The 24675-nt window shown below is 36.4% G+C and overlaps 2 protein-coding genes across 2 annotated transcripts; both read right to left on the bottom strand.

The window, feature by feature from the left end:
* Nucleotides 1-11105: 11105 nt before the first annotated feature.
* Nucleotides 11106-14217, bottom strand: LOC125584518. The gene is made up of 2 exons (XM_048753124.1): nt 12005-14217; nt 11106-11766 (listed from the first exon to the last, which is right to left on the bottom strand). The coding sequence occupies exon 1, from the start codon at nt 13943-13945 to the stop codon at nt 13331-13333; it is 615 nt and encodes a 204-aa protein (XP_048609081.1). The 5' UTR covers nt 13946-14217; the 3' UTR covers nt 11106-11766; nt 12005-13330.
* Nucleotides 14218-16843: 2626 nt separating this feature from the next.
* Nucleotides 16844-19172, bottom strand: LOC125582996 (zinc finger BED domain-containing protein RICESLEEPER 2-like). The gene is made up of 2 exons (XM_048749519.1): nt 16961-19172; nt 16844-16872 (listed from the first exon to the last, which is right to left on the bottom strand). Exons 1-2 carry the CDS (start codon nt 19170-19172, stop codon nt 16844-16846), a joined length of 2241 nt encoding a protein of 746 aa, XP_048605476.1.
* Nucleotides 19173-24675: the final 5503 nt, after the last annotated feature.

Below are 24675 nucleotides of genomic sequence, written 5' to 3'. Positions count from 1 at the left end.
TCCAATTTTTTTAGTAGAATAAGCACATTATTATTTTTCCTAACTTGCTGCTATCCATGTGTCCAAACAATACTATTTTTCTAACTACTATCCATATTGCCAAACAATCTCAATGTGTACTTCAACTTTAATAATATAGATATTTAAATTGGTTATCCAAATCCGACCCAAATCCTCAAAGATCTGAACTGAACACGAAATCCCAAAAAGACCCGAAAACGAATCCGAACGCCCACCTCTAATCGCTATTATATATATATATATATATATATATATCCTATATGTGTCATCATAAGTTACAAAATATGTGTTATCATATAATTAATCGTATTTTATACGTACCATCAAATAAGTTTTCTTATAATTAATAATATTTTATACGTACAATCATATAAATAATCACATATATTATATTTTAAAATTTAATTTGAAATATAAAAACCATAATTTAAGTTGGTGTTTGAAATTGGGCTTTGTATTGTATTTTTCTTATATATATTGAAAACATTTTTATAATAGTTATTGAAAAATATGTTAGTAAAAATCAAAATTTGAATATATGTATATTTTTGAATGAATTTTTGATATAAATCAATTTTAAATTATTATTTTGATTTAAATATATATATCAAGTAACATAAATTCATTACTTTTTAATATAATGTAATAGACTTCCAATTTTTTTAGTAGAATAAGCTCATTATTATTTTTCCTAACTTACTGCTATCCATGTGTCCAAACAATACTATTTTTCTAACTACTATCCATATTGCCAAACAATCTCAATGTGTACTTCAACTTTAATAATATAGATATTTAAATTGGTTATCTAAATCCGACCAAAATCCTCAAAGATCTGAACTGAACACGAAATCCCAAAAAGACCCGAAAACGAATCCGAACGCCCACCTCTAATCGCTAATATATATATATATATCCTATATGTGTCATCATAGGTTACAAAATATGTGTTATCATATAATTAATCATATTTTATACGTATCATCAAATAAGTTTTCTTATAATTAATAATATTTTATACGTACAATCATATAAATAATCACATATATTATATTTTAAAATTTAATGTGAAATATAAAAGCCATAATTTAAGTTAGTGTTTGAAATTGGGCTTTGTATTGTATTTTTCTTATATATATTGAAAACATTTTTATAATAGTTATTGGAAAATATGTTAGTAAAAATCAAATTTTGAATATATGTATATTTTTGAATGAATTTTTGATATAAATCAATTTTAAATTATTATTTTGATTTAAATATATATATCAAGTAACATAAATCCATTACTTTTTAATATAATGTAATAGACTTCCAATTTTTTTATTAGAATAAGCTTATTATTATTTTTCCTAACTTACTGCTATCCATGTGTCCAAACAATACTATTTTTCTAACTACTATCCATATTGCCAAACAATCTCAATGTCTACTTCAACTTTAATAATATAGATTCCTTGCTCATTATGAATACAACATAATAATCAAAAGACGCCCTTATATATTAAGGCACACAAGTCACTTGAAGCAAGTCTTTACACTTTACATATCTTCTACTAAATCAAACCTAAAAGGGCACTTACTTCACAAAACCTTACTATTTAGATGCTCTTCGAGAAATGCTAAATAAATAATTGCGCGTTAATTATAAGTTTAAGCAAATCAAGCGATGTTAGTCTTGCTGTCTCCGTCATGTTTCATGAGATCACAATTCAAATTTTATTTGATGTTTTTTTTTTTACATGAGAACTTCTGGTATAAGGGTTTACGAGACATAACACAAAATTTCGAAAATTCAAACATTCAACTTTCTGTTAAACCCGTTTAATCAAGTAGTATATATGATTACACGAGATAATTAACATCAAATTTCGTTTTTGTGCAGTAAAATCAAACTTTTTAATAATTTAAAATAACGTCATTTTATATTTTATTATACAAACCTAAAATAAAATGACGTCAACTTTTACGTATCAACTAAGGGAAAGAACATGCCTAACCCCTATAAATAAGATAATAACATGGCGAAACTTGCTTTTCAAATTTTTTTTGTTTCTTAAAGAAAAAAAAAACAAGAAGTTTTTATTTGACTCATAGCTTTTATGTTATAGTGGCAGATTTTGTTGTTCTGCGACTAAAAGTTCAAACTCGTGAAACACAAAGAAGAGACTTTCATATCTCGGTGTTGAATATTAAACATAAAAAGTGGAAGAGGAAAGTTAAAGAAAAAGTTTGATAAAAGTGAGAAAGGTTACTTCCTCCTTTCTTTTGCTTTTAGGAAGGAGCCACACAGCTTGCATGTCTTAGCATTGGCCCTTTATGCCTTTACGGCTTTACGACGTACACACGATCTTTTATTTTTCTTGTTCATTTTTTATAGAAGTTTTTTTTTGGTTACATGGATGATCATATATATCATTGTAGACTATGATGTTTTTACTATTTAAGAAATTAAATTTTAACTATGCATTTGAATTTAGAAGCCTTTTATAAAAAAATAGGCAATAATTAAGGAGACAATGACGTCAATTGACCATCAGAGCTGATGCCGTCATACAGTTCCAGCACGACTCTGAAGGCGGGCGGGGATGTCCTTTTCGAGGGTTGGTAGCGTGTGACCACACAAATCAAACATTGAGTTTATTACTCTTCGTGGAACAATATATAATAGAAAGATGCAAGTGAGGATGATCGTTTACAGTAATCATTAGAAAATTTAAAATAGCCAATAGATGATCCCTAAATGATAAAACACTTCAACCTTTTACTTTTAAGTCCTAGTTATATTGATTCTGCTACAAGAAAAAGTAATATAATTGAAGGAAAAACACATTAGATCAGCACCATTATTTATCTCTCTGTCAACACCGAACGCCAAATACTCGAATATAATTTGTTTCTTATTTGTTACAAATTTTCTTGTTGATGGCTAAAGTTTCTAAAAACTTCTAAGATTGTAGAGAACATTCACTGGGTTAAGTTATACGTCTTTCACATTAATATTCATGTTCTTCCTTACGAGGTTTGGGTTCCCAGTTCACGTCCTTGTACATAAGGCCAACTCTTATGCTTGGGACACCAAAACATCAAATTTAATATGATCTTATTTCCAGTAAGACACCAAAAATAATACTTTCCCACCAAATTTGGAGTAGACTAAATAGTGTTTCACCAAATTTGATGTAATACTATTTATCACACTAAATATTAAATATTTATATTTTATTATGCTTCATTTAATGATATAGTTCAATTATTATTATCAGTCAGTTAAATTTGTAATTAAACATAATGTATTGCATTATTTATATTTTTTAATTATTTTTACATAGTTAAAATATTTTTATTTTATTTTCAAATAAGAGATCACTTATTATCATTTTCTTTATATTGTAAAAATAAAATATCATAGAACTTTTATATTTTATTTTATTTTTAAATAAGAAATCACTAAATTATTATTATCATTTACTTTATCGTATCATGTATTTTTCTTTTAATATATTGATTATGTTTTTTATTCAAATAATATTTAATCAGTAATAAAAATTAATAATATTACATTATTGTAATGTTACATTTAATAGTAAATAATTAAAACTTTGTGTAATACTATTAAATTCACCAAACAATCACTACAAGAAAACGTGCCCATAACAACGAACATTTACGACGAAAATATTTCGTCGTAAATTTACATGATGTTTACAACGCAATTACGAGGAATCCAACTTTCGTCGTAAACGCCATGTAAATTTACGACGAATAGATTTCGTCGTAAACTCCATGTAAGTTTACGACGAATGTACGTGGAAAGAGAAATACGTCGTAATCATTACATCGACATTACAACGAAACATGTTACCGTTATATTTAGGTGAAAACGTGTATTCAATGTGCTTTAACTTACCTAATTTCGTTGTAAAGCCGTTGTAAATAATATGTTAAAACCATGTAAAATTCATGTAAAATATTCCTTGTAAAATCGTTGTTATATTTCAACTACCCAACTCGAAAATTTCTCTATATATATGTCATTTCCCACAACTCTCTTCCTCACAACACACAAACGGGAGAAAAAAAAATCAGAAAAAAAAATCAGAAAAAAAAAGATTTCAAAAAAAAATCTAAGAAAAAAATGGCCGGTGGCGGTAGTATTTACGAGTTACGGAGTTGGATGTATTTGCACAAAGATTCCGACGGGAGGGTGACGAACGCATTTCTGAGCGGGCTAGAGACATTCATGCACCAGGCGGGCTGTACACCGATCACACAGGAAAGCGGTAAGATGTTCTGCCCCTGTCGGAAATGCAAGAATTCAAAATTTGCACGTAGTGAAACTGTATGGAAGCATTTAGTAAACAGAGGATTTACACCACAGTACTACATTTGGTATCAACATGGAGAGGGTTATGGGGGAAATGAAGCTAGTAGTAGTAATAATAATTTTGAGGATGGTCATCATAGTGAAGAACCGAATCATTTGCATAATGAATATAATTATCATCAAGATCATGAGCAGATGGTAGATCATGATAGGGTTCAAGATATGATTAGTGATGCATTTTTAGAAACAACTACAACAATAGCTGATGGAACTGGAAATGTAGAAGAACCTAATTTGGATGCAAAAAGGTTTTATGAAATGCTAGATGCTGCAAATCAACCAATCTACACTGGTTGTAGAGAAGGTCTCTCTAAATTGTCTCTAGCAGCTAGGATGATGAATATTAAAACGGATCATAATTTACCTGAGAATTGCATGGATGCATGGGCGGAGTTGTTTAAAGAGTATTTGCCAGAAGACAACGTGTCTGCTGAATCTTATTATGAGATTCAGAAATTGGTTTATAGTCTTGGGTTGCCTTCGGAGATGATTGATGTTTGCATCGACAACTGCATGATCTACTGGAAAGAAGATGACAAGTTAGAAGAGTGTCGATTCTGCAAAAAACCACGATTCAAACCGCAAGGCCGTGGGAGGAATAGGGTACCGTACCAAAGGATGTGGTACCTACCAATTACAGACAGATTGAAAAGATTATATCAATCTGAGAGGACTGCTGCGTCGATGAGGTGGCATGCGGAACATGTCCAGAGAGATGGTGAGGTTGCACATCCATCAGACGCAAGAGCGTGGAAACATTTCAACAAGGTACACGCAGATTTTGCTACAAATATTCGGAATGTCTATCTTGGGTTATGCACCGATGGATTTAGTCCATTTGGAATGTCTGGTAGACAATATTCTTTGTGGCCAGTCATTCTTACGCCGTACAATTTACCGCCGGATATGTGCATGGAACAAGAATTTCTATTTTTGACCATATTAATCCCTGGGCCGAAGCATCCAAAACGGTCTCTTGATGTTTTTCTTCAACCGTTGATAGAAGAGCTAAAGCAATTGTGGTCAGAAGGGGTGAGGACGTACGATTGTTCCTTGAAAAACAATTTTACGATGCGAGCAGTTCTGCTGTGGACGATAAGTGATTTCCCTGCTTATGGGATGTTGTCTGGCTGGACAACACATGGAAGATTATCTTGTCCATATTGTCTTGGATCGACGGATGCTTTTCAACTGAAGAATGGTAGGAAGAGTTGTTGGTTTGACTGTCATCGTCGCTTTCTTCCACTTGCCCATCCGTACAGAAGAAATAAGACATTGTTTCGGCACAAAAAAATTGTCAGAGACGGTCCTCCTCCATATCTCACCGGCCAGCAGATCGAAGCAGACATTGATTATTACGGAGCTCAGGAAACAGTTAAAGTTGGAGGAAATTGGCATGTTCCTGGAAATATGCCTGATGGGTATGGTGTGTCTCACAATTGGCATAAGAAGAGTATATTTTGGGAGCTACCCTATTGGAAGGATCTTCTCTTACGCCACAATCTGGATGTCATGCATATTGAGAAGAACTTTTTTGAGAACATCATGAATACATTACTTAACGTCCCTGGGAAGACAAAAGATAACAAAAAGTCAAGGATGGACTTACCTGATATTTGCTCAAGAAGTGAGTTACATATCAAGAGCAATGGAAACGTTCCTGTTCCCATCTTCCGGTTGTCATCAGAAGCCAAAACAACCTTGTTTGACTGGGTTGCATCAGAAGTTAAGTTTCCTGATGGTTATGTTTCAAATCTGTCAAGATGTGTTGAACGAGGTCAAAAGTTCTCCGGAATGAAGAGTCATGATTGTCATGTGTTTATGCAACGACTACTTCCATTTGCTTTTGCCGAGCTCCTTCCAGCAAATGTCCATGAAGCACTTGCAGGTAATTATAAAACGTTAATATATATACATATGTTATGAAATGTTATTAATTTGATTACTTTTGCAATATACAGCCATCGGCGCTTTTTTCAGAGATCTCAGCACACGTACGTTCAAGGAAGAAGTCATCGAACAACTTCATCATAACATTCCGATCATATTGTGCAACCTGGAGAAGATATTTCCTCCTTCATTTTTTGACGTCATGGAGCATCTAGTTGTCCACCTACCGTATGAAGCATTGCTTCGTGGACCTGTTCACAACGGATGGATGTATCCGTATGAGCGACAGATGAAACATTTGAAGGGGAAAGCAAGAAATCTTGCAAAGGTGGAAGGTTCAATAGTTGCGGGAAGTTTGACAGCCGAAACATCTAACTTCACATCATACTACTTTGCTCCAACTGTTCGTACGAGGAAAAGAGTTCCTAGAAGATATGATGATGGTGGAGTACCGACATCATATCCAATTGATGGTGTTCCTGACATTTTCTGCGAAATTGCACGGTTTGGTGGTAAAACGAAAAAAGTATGGTGGTCATGTGAAGAGGATAAACATAGTGCCCACACTTATATTCTGCTCAACTGCGACGATGCAGTGACCCGTTACTTTGAAAGGTAAATATTTTTGTGAATGTTAATTATATGAATTGCAGTTAATTATGTATGACTTGATTATTTGTTTAATTTGCAGCATGTTTGTATCTCAAGTTGAAGAAGCAATACCTGGAATATCTGCAACTGATGTGGACACACGTAAAGATAAGCACTTTGTCAAGTGGTTAAAATCACAGGTACGTAATATATCTCATATATCTCATACATTGATTAATTAAGTAAGTGTTTTGATACTTCAATATTAATTAAGAATAACTGCTTTTTGCAGGTTGATTATGACGATCCTTATTATCCCGTATGGTTTCACGAATTGGTTCAAGGTCCAGTTGCAAAGGTCACCACATCACCTATGTATTTCACACGAGGATTTACCTTTCACACATACGAGTATGGGAGACATCGGACAACGAGTAACTACGGAATATGTGTGAAAGGTGAAACGGACTTTTACGGGATCTTGCAGGAGATTATTGAAGTGGAATTTCTGGGGTTATTGAAGCTAAAATGCGTCCTCTTCAAATGTGAATGGTTCGATCCTGTTGTGAACCGAGGGATTCGGTATAACAAATTTGGTGTTGTGGATGTCAATTTTGGGAGAAGATACAACAAATTTGAGCCTTTCATTTTAGCTTCACAAGCCGAGCAAGTTAGCTTCCTTCCTTATCCTCGGCTTCGAACTTCCGGGATAAACTGGTTAGCTGCTATCAAAATTACACCTCGTGGACGCATTGTCGCTGGAGAAGAACCGCCCTTGCAAGAAGAAGACGCTATCAATGAAGTTGAGGTACCAGAACAACCAACTGATGAAATCCTTTTGATCGACCCGCAAAACTTTCAATATGAAGATATTCCCGAAGATGCGACAGATGAAGCACGTGAAGACGAGTTCGAGAGAAGCGACGATGATGATTGTAATGATAGTGATGAGAACGAAAACGATTTAGAGTGATGTAATATTGATGAGAACGAAAACGATTTAGAGTGATGTAATATATGTCTCTGATGTTGTATTTCTCTATTGTAACGTATGTTTAAAGAAATATTGTTTTTTTTACCATCCTAATGTATGTGTAACAAATGTTGTTTTATATAAATGTATTTGTGTTAATTTTAAAAAAATTATTTGGAGTTTTAGGGTTTTAGATTTTAAGTTGGAGAAAGAGCACAAAGTAGTAGAGGAGAGATATGATGTTAGATGATATGTGACTTTGGGGTTTAGGGATTTCATTCTCGGTGTTTAGGGTTAAGCGTTGTAAAATCGTCGTAAATGGTTATCTATTCCACGTAATTTCATCGTAAATGGAAAAACGCGGACCTGGTAACTTCGTCGTAAACGTGGGCCTGGTAAATTCGTCGTAAACCGATGTTTCGACGTAATTTCGTCGTAAATCGAAAAACGCGGGCCTGGTAACTTCGTCGTAAATGAAAAAACGCGGGCCTGGTAACTTCGTCGTAATATTACGTCGCGTTTACGACGAAACCTTTTCTATATATTGGGACGCCGAGACGAGGCTGCCTCGTCCATTCCTCCCAAACTCCTCTCCTCTCCCTCTAAGGTACATTCTCTTTCCTCCTTTTTTTTTTTTTAAGTTAGTTTAGGTTATTAATTAGTTAGGTAATTAGTTTAGGTGATTATTTAGATAATTAGTTTAGGTGATTAGTTAGATGACGGAATACTATAGTTTAGGTGATTAGTTAGGTAACGGAATAATTTTTTAATTATGTCGTCATAATTGATTAAATTTATTTAAATTTTTTTTAGATGGCTCCTAGAAGGAAACCAGCAGCACCTACTTATGCCCAGTTGTTTGGCGATGGTTCCGGTACATCTTCTTCCGGTCCATCGTCTTCCGATGCAGTTCCAGACTCTCAGACTTCTCAGAGAGTTTTTTCGAGTCCTCCTCTTCCACCGCAGATGCCTCCACCTCCTCCTCCAGCGGCTGCACCTGAGCCTGTCCCAGAAGGTGCAGTTCATCCGGATTTGCGTGTGCCTTCATATGCTCCCTTCGCGAGATATACGGTGGAGGATTTGCTTGCCCAGCCTGGACGGGAGGGTTTGGATGTTCTAGACCCCGATAGACCCCGAGGAACTTATTGGTAAGTTATTAATTTTTATTACTTTAAAATTTAATTAATTTTTATTTTCTAACGGTTAAATTGTTTTTTTTTCAGGTTTGGGGCTAACAACCGTGTTAGCCGGAGCGTTTCGGCGACGATTAAGGGTTACTACGACGGGGCATACCCGAACTGGAGCAAGACACCAAATCACGTTAAGATCACGTGGTTTAAATGTTTTGCGGTAAGATTTTTAAATTTAATTAAATTTTCACTTTTAAATATATATATATATTTTAATATTTATTATTAATTGTAATTTTTTCAAAATTTTTATGTTTCAGCAAAAGTGGCATTGGTCTTTGGGAATCACCGAGAGGGTGAAGGCGGAATTCGTTGCAAAGGCAAAGATACGCCTCTGCAACACAGTCTCTGATTGGAAGGACAAGTGGGAGATCTACGGGTATGAGGGAAAGCCCACTGAGCTCACGACGGATGTGTGGGATGGCCTCATCGCCTATTGGGAGCACCCCTCTTCGATCAAAAAGGCCAATTCGTGCTCGGCTTCTCGAAGGACGAAGGATAAAGATGGTCATTTGCCCATGCTTCACAGAACCGGACAAAAACCTCATGCAGGAGTCCGTCTAGAAGCTGTAAGTTTTGTTTTAAATATATATTTTAAATATTCAATTAATATAATTTATAATATTTAATTTAATTTTTTTTGTAGTTCGAGAAGACGGGAGTCTTACCTTCTCTGTCTGACCTATTCAAGATGACTCACGCCACATCCGACGGAGTTTTTGTGGATCCTGCATCTGAGAAACTCTTCCGAACAGTGGCTGGTCGGATTGAAGAACGGGAGACGCAACTAACCCAGGAGTCTCCCGATGGATTACCAGTCACATTGTCCACCGAAGAGGTCGACAGAATCTTCGAAGAGGTAACTTAAAATTTTTGTTTACATTATTTTAAATATTTTAACATAATTAACTATATTAATATATGTTTTGATTTTATAGGTGGCTCCTAAAAAGAAGGGACGGATAGTCGGTATAGGCTCTGTTAACGAAGTTGCAAGGGCAACTTCGTCATACACTTCGAGACGGGATGAAGAGACTGCTCAGATGAAGGCTCGAATGGATAGCCAACAGGTTCGTTTAGACTCTCTTGAGGATTTGCTAGACGTGATGGCCGTGGGAAACCTGGTTATGCAGAGAATGTTGAGTGAGAGACGAGCCGCTCTTGGAATGTCACCACGAGATCCCCAAGAGTCCGATCCAACCCGTCAACAGCCGAGCAACCCCACCAACTACTTCGAGAATATGTAGTTTTTTTTTATTTTTATGTTTGTATTATGAATTTAAATATTATTGTATGACTTTTTAAAATATGTTTTCCAATTTCATATTTCGTTTTAAAATTTAAATTATTTTAAATTCTGAATATTAAATATAAATTAAAATCTATTATATACTAATTAATAATAATATAATAAGAAACGATGTAAACTCCTCATAAACATTACATGGAGTTTACATCGAATGTTTACGAGTGATTAACATCGAAATATTTACGAGGGTTTTACATCGAAATGTTTACGAGTGATTTACAACGAAAGTATTTACGTGTGCTTTACATCGAAATAATTACGTGGGCTTTACGACGAATATTTACGTGGCTTTTACGACGAATCCTTTCTCTGCGCTTTACGAGGAATATATTTCGTCGTAAACGTAACGAGTCGTTTACGACGAAACCTCCGTTACGACGGCCGTTTAACAACGAAACGTCTTTCGACGTTAATTCGTCGTAACACCCGGTTTACGACGAATTTTCAACGAATACTGCCCTAGTAAAAAATATGTTTTCTTGTAGTGAATAAAATAAAATTCTTATTTTTTTATTTTATAATATAGTTAAACTTGTATTACTAACTAATACAAATTTTATTAAAAGAAATATATTATATTTTACGTGCTTTTCATAATTAATAGTTTGTAATTTTTAATATAATATTATATATATAAAATAAATACATATAATGTATAATATTGTTAGAGAAAATTATAAATGTAAATAAATATTATAAACATATAACTAAATAATTGACAAACATAATATCTAAGTGTGATAAAAAAAATATTTATCAATTTCAAATGATAAAATTATTAAAATTATTAAAATTGAAAACATCAAATAATATATAATATTATTTTTAATGTAATATTTGATGTCATGATTAGAGATGATAAAAGAAATTAACACTAAAACACCAAATTTGGTGTTGAAAAATTTGGTATAATTTCAACACTAAATTTGGTGTTATGGTTGGAGATGCCCTAAACAAAAAAGATAGTGGTGATTTGAGCACTTAGAGCATGATTAACCCACAAATTCCATTAGGTCTCTTAATAAATATTTTACTAATTAAATGTAAATAAAAACCTTGTTTAAGAAACACCTTGATTCATATTCTCCAATGGTAGTTTCTTATTAAGGGGTTCTTAAAAAAATGTTGTTTTTTATTGTTCAAAAAACAAGATCAAACAATGCAGTACCAATCAAAGCATTCAAGACCAAACAATGCAGCAATTCCATTTCACAAAAAAAAAACCATTTTGCAGTTAATAGAAACGAAGACATTGTTTTATACTGAAAAAAAAACCCGCAAGAACACATTTACCATTTCAAGCTAAGATCACAAGACATGGTTGACTCCTGTCAAATGAATCTTGGTGTGCTACAACTTCACTAAACGAATCTCAAACCACCTAGGCCTTCATTCAGCAAAGAACCTGAACAAACAGAAATAATACAAAGGAAAAGGTCAAAACACAGCAAAAATAAATCCTCACAGGTCACAAACATTAACCGCTAATCAACCAAAACGATCAGTAAAACTATACAACCTTTTAAAAGCTTAAGGTCTCATCTATATAATTAGTAATTCCCAAACAAACCAGGCTGGCTTAAGTTTTGATCTGACCAACAAAGTTAATTATAGATTAATCCAATTATCAACAACATCACTACCATCAGGAAGCTGTACACGAGCTGCATTGGTGGGATGTAAACGCAGTTTCATTATCACAGCCACTTGTGTGGAGCAGATTGAGGTGAGGGAAGAGGGTTGAGCAAACTGGATAGAAGCTGGTGGGGAAGGAGAAGAGAGAGTTGGAAGGAGGAGGTGATGAGAGTGGTTGAAGAAACTACAGACACCATTGAAGAATCTACAAAAAGCTGACGCCTAGCTTACAAGAGGCATCTCTTATGCACCCTAATTAAGATATGTTGCTTATGTTAATTGTTATTTTTTTTTTAATTCATAATTAAACTAAAAACCCTATTAAGAACCTTCGATAATCATGGCCTTAGAAAGCACTTCTCTGGAACATTCCTTCTTTCCGTTAACACCACATTTTCGAGGGAGGTGCACTAGCTCCCACCTCTAATTTTTTTTACAATTAACCACAATTTTGTTAGGTTAAAGATGTAAAATTTTAGTAATATTTATTGCAAAATGTTAACAATCAATGCTTCCAAGTGATTTGAATCACCAAAAAAAAGAAATTAAGAATCAAAAATTGAACTGATGGATATCTTAGTTAGTTATCTCTGGTAAATTTTATAGACATAATTAAGTTTAGTTATTAAAGTTTTCAATAGAAGTAACTGTGAAATAAAATTTAAGTACAAACTAAATGAAAATAAAATATAAAACTAATATTTTGACTTCAAATATAAAATCAAAATTTTGATTTAACTATTTATCATTGTGAATCATAAAAACTAAAATATTGAATATAATTTTTTTAAAAAATTATTTGTAGTACTTATAATAGTTTAAAAGATAAAAAATAAAATTAATTTTATTGTACCAATTCAGTTTTTATCCACATGACCCGAATGTGGTTCATAGTTTTAACCCGGGCCGACCATTTGGTTTCGGTATAGGTTTAAAAACAGTGCTTAAAATACCATGTTTTAATTTAGCATCAGAGAACATATGGGTGCATGTTCATATGAATGCATTTCATTCAGAATCTAAACTCATTATTTCAATTATTTCAAGAAAGTAGTCTCTTAAAAATCCATTACATTTTCCAAGTTAATATAGAGAACGCACCATTCTGAATAGTCACCCAATGACTGTTTATTCTGATAATCTAATCCCCCATTACATTTTCCAGGTTAATATAGAGAACGCACCATTCTGAATAGTCACCCAATGACTGTTTATTCTGATAATCTAATCCCCCACACTCCCTCCAAAAATATTATACACTCCCTCCAAAAATATTATACGAACTTCGAACTAACTCAGAAAATAGAGATAAAGTATTTAGAGAAAAATACTTATTAATAAGGCGAGAACTCAATCATCTTCTTTTGCTGATTCAAGTTCTTGTAAAACTTCTTTATAAACTCATCCGCCGCTTTGTCCACGTGTCCGTTAGCCACGTCACCATCTTCCCCTATTGGGAACGGTGAGTCCGTCACACGTAAAGGTCTCACTGACGGAGAACTCCGTTCATATGCGGGCAAGTAAGGAGACAACGCCGTCAAAGCCTCGACGGACAAAGCCGGCGTGTTACTGCCACGTTCTTGTCCTCCGAGGCCGTTGAGAAGCTCCAGTACGGCTCTGGATGCAGAGGTATCGTCGTCCATGGTCGGTGGCGCGTTGCCACACGCGAAGAGACCAATGTTGTAACTCTTCTTCTTGAAGGCGGCCATGCTAAAGGGGAATGAGTAGTTTGGAGTATCGCTGCAGCTAAACTCGTATTCTTTCCGCGGCTGTGATGGGGCGATGGCTGGGACGCGGCGTGGGTTGTGGAACATGAGATTCTTGCCGCGTTTGAGAGTGGCGTTAAAGTCGGCGAGGAGCTTTTGCTTGGAGATGCCTTTGTGTAACATGTACATGACAAAACGTACGATGTTCCATAGCTTCTTGCTTAATGGTACGTTCTTCTCCATCTCTTGAATTTAGAGTCAGAGAATGGGATTATTGTTTTTCTTTGGCTTTGATATTTGCTTATGGACTAAGGATCAATGTGTGTGGGATTTATAGAGGGGAAAGGGAGAAAGACTTTTCTACAAAGTACTTAAACGTGGAACATTACACAAACAATTTTAATTATGTTATTGTTAATGGAAAAGAAAAAGAGATTTTGGATTTTTAATCAACTTTTGTTGTACTTTAGATTGCACCATGTATTACGGCCATCTATATGTGGATATTAGGTCATGTTTTTCTATATAAAATAAATTGAAATACATACAAAAATAAACTAGTGGGTGTCTTTAATGACTTGGCCTTCTAGTATGATGGTATATAGTATATACACACTTCACAACTGCATCTTTTGCATCAGTTTTCTATTGTCACTGTGGGTAAACCTTTTGTCTTTATACTTTCTTTCTAGTTTGTCTTAAAAGTTTAAATCCTTCACCAGATAGTTACCACTAGTATAATTTGTACCACAAAGTTAGAGAAAATGACTATAATGTATAACAAAAGTTGGTTTATTACTAGAGTGTTGAACTCTTTTTAAAATGACTAGAATGTTTGGACATCCATAGTAAATGACTATAAGGGCTTTTGGTTAATTTTTTTTAAATTGAAATTATTTTTAAACATATAATCCACATCACTAATTAAAATTACACATCACCACCACAATAGAAACTAAACTGTCTCTTCTCTTGAGTTAACTAAATCGAAGTTTATAAAAAAAACTAACTAAGAACATTGTTTTCTAGTCTCGAAGAAGGAACCGTCGAAGAAGGAACCGCGAGGATACTCCTACTCTTCGTCATCGACATTGTCTGTGTTAACTTCCTCTTCGTCGAAATAGCTCTCTGTCGTTGTACTCTGTTTTCTCTGTTATCATCGTGCCCGAAATCAGAATTCTAAACTCGTTTGTATGAAATCGTCTTCGCCGCCGTCTTCACCGCATTCTTATCTACGAGTTCGTCTTTCCGGTAGGATATCGCGACGTTATATATTGTGTTTTGTTGAGTTTGTGGGTCAGTTATGTATTATATTTCATCTGATTTATATTTTGTTGCGACTGAGATAGGGTTGTGTTGCGGCTGTGATTTTGTTTTGTTGGGGGTTTCGTTGCGTCTGAGTTAGGGTTTTGCTGCGGCTGAGTTATGGTTATGTTATGGCTGAGTTATATTTGTGTCGTGAATAACCTAAATGTTATGTTATGACTATGTTACTCTTATGATGCGGCTGGGTTACTGTTTTGTTGTGGCTGATTTTATTGTTTGGTTATATGATCAGATGGATGATGCTGAAGTTAAATCAAGGGATTTCCCACCAAGACTTTACCTTGAAGGGTCTTCTAACCTAGATGGTAAAGTTATAATCACAATTTCCATCCAGGGCATTTCCCCCACGTTAGAGAAACAATATGACTTGATGTGTGGGAAGAACTGGTGAACTCTCCCATAGGAGTAGTTGCTAGGCTAGCTGAACGCGAAAGCATGTGGTCTGGTAGGACAGTGCACTATCTACTGTGTAGACAGCTGCAAGCTATAAAGAAGGAGATATGGTGTCTCGTGGCTGATGAGGCTATCAGGTTTAGCTTGCTCGAGTTTGGTGAGATCACTGGGCTAAACACAGGTCCATTCCTAACAGAAAAATTTGATCCTGGTCAATACAACGAGTTTTGGGGGGAGTTGAAGGTGCCGCTTGGGATGGGACCAAAGTTAGATGAACTGAAGGCAACATTAGTATTCTGTCCGCGTTGGAGTTTTGAAAAGCGCAAGTGGTTGGGGCTGCTACTTCTTCAAGCCATTGGAGTTTATTGTTTGCATCACAATTCAAGGATACTCTTTCAAAGTGCAATAAGGGTATTCGACGATGAAGCCATGAGGTCGTATCCATGGGGTCGGACTGCATACAAAGTTCTAATTGACTCTATTAAAACGTTGGCTCCAGATGGAGGTTCATACACAATAAGCGGCATGAAGGACGCGTTATTGATTTGGGCTTATGAATCCGTCACATGCTTCGGTGAGAGTTTTGGGAGAGTGATCAATAACGAAGACGTTCCGCTTTTCCGATGGGGTGGAAAGCGTACACGTGCAAGCTTGATAAATTATTGTCTGCCAAAATCGAAAAGCATGGCGAGGTAAGATTTAACGCTGACTTAATTTATTTGATGGCTGAGTTCGGAGTTACTTAATGGCTGAGTTATGTGTTAAATTACGGCTGAATTATTTTAGTTGATGGCTGAGTTATGTGTTAAATCACATCTGAATTATTTTAGTTGATGGCTGAGTTTTGTGTTAGTTTGGAGGCTGAGTTTTGTTATAACCTGGTGTTGCAGGTAGGCCTGGGATTTCGGGTATTCGGTTCGGTTTCGGGTAGGACCCGATCGGGTATGGGTATTTCGGTTATTTAAAATATGTATCCAATAGGTACTTGGAAGACTTACGGTTCGGTTTCGGTTCGGTACCGACCGGTTTCGGGTCGGATCGTTTTTTCAATAAAAGTAATCATATTCGATCCGAACAATTTGGTTATTTAACGGTTCGGATAAAATAGTACCCGCAATCTAAACCGAAACAATTTGGTACCCGATATCACAATGCCAAACTAAACCTGATTTTCGAACCAAACTCATTAACTTAAATGTCAAAGACAAAGTACTTGAAGAATTAAACAAGAACACAAACTTATAATGAAAAACAGAAAGTAGAACATAGTTTCAACCACCAAACCGAAAATGAAAAACAGAAAATAAAACATAGTTTCAACTTGCAACCATCAAACTGAAAATGAAAATGAGACAGTCACTCTCACTCGTCCATACAAATGAGACAGTCACTCTCACTCGTCCATACTCAACAGTCCGTTCCTTATTCCACATTGCATCCAGTTTCAAACTCTAGGGAAAAAGAAAGCAAAACATATAAGTGTTCTAAACTTCAAGCATCAAGATCTATTGTAAAGAGTTCAAAAGAAGTGAATCATACCTCTGAGAAGATCATCTTGTTGCTCCACATCTGAAAGCATCTGCTCTATTGTAACAATGCCCTTCTCATTTATGTGAATCTCGGATTTCAACCATTGTTCCGTGCACACCAACACCTCGACCATAAAGTGTGTCAAGCAGCTCCTATATGGGTCTAAGACTCTCCCACTAGTGCTAAATGCACTTTCTGATGCTACAGATGATGCTTGAACCGCAAGAATATCAGCAGCTATCTGAGACAGGATCGGGAACTTCACACTGTTTCTTCTCCACCATGATAAAACATCATACTCGGTTCCAAGTCCATTACCACCTTTTGTAACCTCTACTTTCTCTCTCAAATACACTTCTAACTCATTACTAGAATCTTGTGTACCTGTTTCTTCGACAAGCTCCTCGTACAGATTATCCATTCTTTCATACCCGATCCCGTTGCCTATGATTTGACTCTGGAGAACTGCAGCAGCACCACTGCATTGCGACTGCGGCTGTGAAGAAGATCCTCCTTGAGACTGTGAACCACCTGATCCCCCACCACTTGTGCTGTATCCAACACTGTACTCATCATATAAGCGCTTCAAGATATCCATAATTGATTCAGAAAGCAGAGTATACTCGATGCTTTCTTTTCCATAGAGCTTCTCAAAGCAGAGGTTAGCAAAGTTCATCTTCTTCCTAGGGTCAAAAACAGAGGCAACAATCAAAAGCTTATTCATCTTACACTTCTTAGAGTTACTACTCTCAGGCTCAGATACTTCCGTAAATGGATCCCAATACTTCCTTAGTTTCCCCATCATCGTCAAAGCCTTCAACTGTAGTGTGTGATCAGCACCTCGTGCAGAGCTTATCTTGCAAATATTACTCGTGATGGTGACAATCTCATTGTAGATCTTGTGCGACGTAATCCCCTTTGTCGCCGAGAGCATCAAAGTTGAATTGTAAAAGATGATAAGAAAGTGTAGCAACCTCTCAGCTTCTTCCCAATCTCTTGTGGAAGCCGGTCCAATCCTCTTTTTCCCATTTTCAAGCTCCAAGAAGTAGTCATTGTACGGTTTGTCCTCAGCCTCCATCTTCTCGAAAGCTGCCCTGAATTTGATTGCTTGGTCTAGCATCAGATACGTCGAGTTCCATCTTGTCTTGACATCTAATGGAAGGCTTCCTCTGGTCATCTTTCCCGTATCAACCCAAAACTCGAATGACTTCTGTCTGTTGGTTGAAGACCTCACGTACTGAATACCATTTCGAATGGAATTGACGCTATCATCCACCTCATTTAACCCTTCCTTGACAATCAGATTAATAATATGTGTCGCACACCTAATGTACAAGAACTCACCATTCAAAACCAGTGCATCTTCTCCTTGGTTGATAAATTCTTCCTTGAACTTCTTCATGGATGTTGTGTTAGCTGTGGCATTATCAACTGTGATGCAGAAGACTCTTTTAATATCCCACTCTGCTAAACAATCCACAAGAACTCTCGCAATTGTAGACCCTTTGTGATCATCCACATTCTTACACCCTATGATCATCTTTCTCAGCTTCCAGTTTGAATCAACAAAGTGAGCAGTAATTACCATGTAACTAGCCGCAGTGTAAGGAGCAGTCCATATATCTGTTGTCAGAGAGAGTCTTTGCTTGTTCTGTCCAAGAACTTTCTTCATTTCTGCTTTCCTCTTCATATAAATTGCCGCAATCTCCGTTGTACATGTCTTCCTACAAACAGGCGGCTGTAGCTGCACTTTGTTGCAGAAGTGTTTCCACGCCAAGCTTTCCACAAAGTTAAACGGTAACTCTGCTAAGACTATCATATCATTGGTAGCATCTTTGAACACTCTGTCATCCACCTTACCAACACTCATGTTGCCTTCTGCATCTGTAGCTAACCGGGACTGGGTTTTTGACTTATTTGCAGCCTTCCAAGCCATGAATGACCTACAGTTAGTGAGATGCTTCCTCAGATTGGTGGTCCCTGACTTGGTTGGACAACTCATCTCTTTACTACAATAGCGGCATTTACATCTGTCGTAGTTGTTTGGTAGCCTGCTGAGATGCTCCCAAACATCAGACCTCGTCCTTTTTCTTGACCCTTCACCAGAACCTCCAGCTTTATCTCTCGAACCCGGTGTTTGTACTTCTTCATCTGCAGATAGTTCTTCATCTGTTAATACATGATTCATTTCAGCTTGTTGATCGGTAGGAGAAGAACCCATCTGCATACACATACGTAAGTAAACAATTAACAATCGCAAAAAGGAATCAAACAATCACAAAAGAAATCATAATCAATATAATGCAAAAAAGGAATCAAACAATCAAAAAAGAAACCGTTGCTTACCTCCGACTGGATTATCGAAGATGCAGACGGTGGAGAGAAAAGACGATCGTTGCTTGCTAATGGATCCAGCTTTGAAGCTTTCTAATAAAACCGGTTGCTTTATTTGTAGAGAGAAGAGACCTTTACGATTTTCGAATGCTATAAGAAAACGAATCGAAAAGGGAGAAAGTAGGGTTCGTAATTACATATTTTTGGGAAATTGGGGATTGTATCGAGACTGGTAATCACGCCTAACTGCTATGTCGTGTTATTAAAGTCGGGTTAAATTGGGTATCCGTTTTGGCCGGATAAAAACCCGAACCGACCCGCAACCCATGGATTTTTATAATATTATCCATTGGTTAAATTAGACTATACCGTAACCGATCCGAACCGGTCAAAATCGGATCGGTTTCGGTTCGGGTATTCGGTTATGGATAAAAATCCCAGGCCTAGTTGCAGGTGCGTGTGAGGAGAATGGTTTTGAAGGACTCAATTGAAGAGATGTTTCCTATTTGGCCGGGTGAAGATGACGACCCACAACTCATTAAGTTGATAACAGACATACATTCAGGTAGATTTGTGAAAGGTTTGTGGGAAGTGCAGGGGAATGCAAAGGGGAAGGGGAAGGGGAATGAGAAGAAGAGAATGAAGGGTGGAGTTTCGTCAGAAGCTGAGCTACCCACTAAGAAGCAGAAGAAAGTTAAGACACATAATGAGTCTGAAGCTGATGCAGCGGGAAAGGGTTCTAGCGAGAATGAAGGTAGCAAAGAGTTGGAGTTGGAGAACAAAGCGACTCTAACGACCATTATGAATACTCTGGATATTATTTCTGGAAAAATTGATCAGGTTGACTCACGGTTAGAAGCTTACGAGTTAGACCGGAACAGGTCATTGATGGATCAAAAGGCCATTGAAGACAGAGTGAATTCTTTACTGGAGGAGCGTCTGAAAGATCTGGGGATTGGGTAAATTCCCGAAAACCATGATAACCCCTCTCCACCATTATCAGATAACTCTTTATCGAAGGCATCACCGGTGGTTCGAACGCATCAGAAGTCTGTCAATAGTCCAGCGTTAGTAGCTGCGACTCCTGGACCGAAAAATAATTTGGCCAAAACGTTGAAAAGGAATCAGGGGTGAAAAGTGCTTTGGATGAGGAGTTTGGTAGTGTCGATAAAGCTACTGATATGCGGCCTCTTGATTTCCTAGTGATTTCTCCTGCAAAGGCTACTAAGGATGATAAGGCTAATAAGGATGATAAGGGTGCTAAGGATCCAGCCTATGGACGCGGCTGCAGGCGCCAGCGTATTGTTAAGGGTGAGGAAGCCGATGAGAAGAAAAAAGCAGCGCAGGCAGATGCTGCGTTTAAGAGGAAGGAGAAGGCTGAAGCTAAGAAAAAAGAGGCTGAGGATAAGAAAAAAGAGGCTGAAGCTAAGAAAAATGTGGCTGAGGCTAAGAAAAAAGAGGCTGAGTTAAAGAAGAAACAAGAGGCTGAGCTAAAGAAGCAAAACCAGGCTGGGTCAAAGTACAAAAAGGTGACTCCACCGCGTGACGGTGTAAGAAGATGCAAGGTGCAACCTGATGTAGAGGATAGTTCATTGGCTGATATAACTGACGAAGTTGTTGCAGAACAGAACGAATTCGCGCCGGAGTCTGATGTCGAGAATTCTGAAGTGGTTAGATCTGCCATAATTAAGGAGTACCGGGAGAAAAGTGTTCGGTTAACTCCAAAAGGGTTGTCAATGACGGCAGTTTCTTCATCATTAGTTTTTCCGAAGGTAGGACATGATGGAACTACGTGCATGAGGAAGAATGTTACTCCTTCATCAGCAATATATGACCCTCTAGCACCTGTTGATCCGGCGCTATTGGAGAAACTTATGCAACACATCAAGGCAATTCCACCCAAACCACCAGCACCACCAGGTAAAAAAGAAGTACTAATAGCTGATCATGAGAGTGACTTTTACAGCATACTCATCCATGAGAGATTGTGACCAGAGGATGAGTATGGATGGGTGTTTGATAATGTAAGTCTTTATTACGGCTGAGTTATATATTATTTTATTTTATTACGGCTGTGTTATCTAATTTTTACGGCTGAGTTATATATTATTTTATTATATAACGGCTGAGTTATATATTCTTTTATTATATAACGGCTGAGTTATATATTTGATTACGGTTGACTTGTTAATATTATTTGTGTAGCATGTCGTGGCGTATATGAACGTCCTCATTAAAAGGTCCATGCGAGAGCCCACTCCATTCTGGTCCAAGCGGATTGCCTTCGTTGAGGTTTGGTGGCAAAGTTTTTTGATTCACGATTACGGTCAGTTCAAGATGAAACCCACAATGTTCTTGTTCAAAGGCAATTGTTATGAAGATATGATAAATGGTAGGATTCCCGATCATTGTCGAACAAACTTGAAGTGGTAAGAAGATGTGGATCACTTGTACGGATGTTTTCAAACCGGCGGAAATCACTGGGTTGCGTATCACGTGGATCTGAAGAAGGAGAAGATTGATTGCTACGATCCAATCTTTGGAGAGGTAACACCCGAAAGTGAGCAGAGAATTCTGAATTCATTTAAACCGCTGACGCACATGATTCCTGCTATGTTGAGTGTACATATTCCTGCCAATATCCGACCCATTAGCAGGAAGAAGTTCTCATTCAGAAGGAGGAGCAAAAGATACACTCCACAAAACACCCAGGTTGGCTATTGTGGAGTGTATTCATTGAAGTTTGTGGAGTGTCTAGCGCTTAGTGTAACGTTTGATGGGATAAAAGATCAAAATATTCAAGGTTTACGGATGAAGATAGCAGCAGATATCCTCGCTGAAGGAAGAAAAATTCTGACGGGCCAAATGTTGTTACGAAGTACTTGACTTTTGTTGTTGTTGTTTTATGATGAACTTATGTTGTTATTTTGTACTTGACTTATGTTGTTATTAGGTATTTGACTCAGTCTTATCGTTTTTATAACCCTGCCGTGTCGTATATACGTAACTCAGCCTTACCCCAAACATACCCTATAATTATAACATGTTTATATAACACGATATTATAACTCATGCATACCTCAAACATACCCTATAATCAAAAAAAATGTTTATACTTTAAAATGTTAAATTAAAACTCCAATTATATATCTGAAGTGAATATATAATCACTTGAATGTGTCTTCTTTATTGAATCTACGAGTTTAGAATCAATCATGATCTTGAGGTATATGTTGTCTTACAATTACTCATAAACTTAACTGATACATATAAGGTGTGAGCATAATTAAAACTCATAAACTATTATTGTGTTATTTATCATGAATTTGTGTTTTTATAACTATTCTTGCACCATAAAATCCAAATCCCAAACTTAAAAACCCAAAAAAGCAAACCTAAACCCTAAATAAGCAACCCTAAACCCTAAACCCCATTTACTAAGTCAGCCGTAAATGTGGTCTGTAACTCAGCCGTAAATTGTAACTTCATCCTAACGTTTGGCGGGAAAAAAATAACTGCTTCTTGGGAAAATTTAACTCGAGACGTTTGACGTTTTGTACCTCTCTATATATTGTCTCCTCTCTTACACCTTTATCTCTCTAAAAAAAACATAAACAAAAACTCTCTATCCCCATCAAAAGTTATGACGATTGTTCCTGGTTATTCGACGATGTTAGGGAACAGTGTCAATGCGATACTAAGCTCTGCAAATCGTGAAAACCTCCCTCTTCTATACCCTGGTCCGGGTGAATTACTTGACACAACCAGTACTATCTGGTTCAAATTTTTAAGTGATCTCTCTCTCGTCATCCCGTCGATTCTTGCAGAAGGCTGGATTCATGATTGGCCGACATACCGCGCAATTCCCGATCATTTTAAGGAACACTGGTTTCTTCAACTCGCTGTAACAAACACGTGGGGTCGAAGGCATAATTCGACAGTTTGGATACATTTTAATCTTGTGGCCAGAATGCTATTTCGTTGCCAGATGCGCTATTTGAAGAGAACTTGGGCAATCGGAGGCGACAAGCCTCCGTGGATGCTAACAAGAGTCTGGCGTGATCTCGTCCACATGTTTGAAGAGTTTGATCCTGACAATTTTGGTTTCTGAAAGTGATGCCTTGTCTGTATTTTGAATCTGATAATTTCGGTTCCTGAATGTAAACATGTCGAATTCGTATTTCTTATATATTAAGTACTATAACCCAGTCATAATGTGTTTGTTTAATTCAGCCGTATCTTTATAATAACTCAGCCTCTACGTATAAAATAACTCAGCTGTGAATGTTAACTTAGTGAAAACTTAAAGTTAACTCAGCCAAAACGTATAAGGTAACTCAGTTGTGAATGTTAGTTTACGATAAACCCAGCCATAAGTGACCGAAACTCAGCCGTAAATAAATTAATCATAATTCAGCCATTGTAAAACGGAAAAACCCAGCTGTGAATGTTAATATAATACATTTCTAACGTGACGTTTCGACTTGCTTGATTGGACTGGGTTGTCGATTAATTATGGCGCGTGTGGAAAATACGGCTCAAACCTAATATCGAGGCTAATTATTAACACTCTCTGACGCATGTGTCGAGGGATTTACAACATCGACACATTTAAATATTATTTTAATTATGGCGCGTGTGGAAACGATGTCGTTTCATCATGTCGTCTTTCCACCCTAATTCCATGTAATTCCATTTCGTTTCAGAAATTGTTTTGAGAATCTGATAATTTCGGTTCTGAATGTAAACATGTCGAATTCGTATTTCTTGTATATTAAGTACTATAACCCAGTCATAATGTGTTTGTTTAATTCAGCCGTATTATATTATAACTCAGCCTCTACATATAAAATAACTCAGCTGTGAATGTTAACTTAGTGAAAACTTAAAGTTAACTCAGCCAAAACGTATAAGGTAACTCAGTTGTGAATGTTAGTTTACGATAAACCCAGCCATAAGTGACCGAAACTCAGCCGTAAATAAATTAATCATAATTCAGCCATTGTAAAACGACAAAACCCGACTGTGAATGTTAATATAATACATTTCTAATGTGACGTTTTCACTTGCTTGATTGGACTGAGTTGTCGATTAATTATGGCGTGTGTAGAAAATACGGCTCAAACCTAATATCGAGGCTAATTATTAACACTCTCTGACGCATGTGTCGAGGGATTTACAATATCGACACATTTAAATATTATTTTAATTATGGCGTGTGTTGAAACGATGCCGTTTCATCATGTCGTCTTTCTCACCCTAATTTTATGTAATTCCATTTCGTTTCTGAAATTGTTTTGAGAATCAAAATGTCTTCTTCATCCTGCGTCTCAAGAAATTCTCACAAACGCCTTTTGAACGCGGAAAGAGGAACGCCGAAACAGTGTTGG

The sequence above is a fragment of the Brassica napus genome, chromosome C3 (genome assembly GCF_020379485.1).
Source record: "Brassica napus cultivar Da-Ae chromosome C3, Da-Ae, whole genome shotgun sequence".
In the NCBI taxonomy this organism is placed as follows: Eukaryota; Viridiplantae; Streptophyta; class Magnoliopsida; order Brassicales; family Brassicaceae; genus Brassica; species Brassica napus.
The sequence above is the reverse complement of the archived record's forward strand: the minus strand, read 5'-3'. Positions and strand labels throughout refer to the sequence as shown.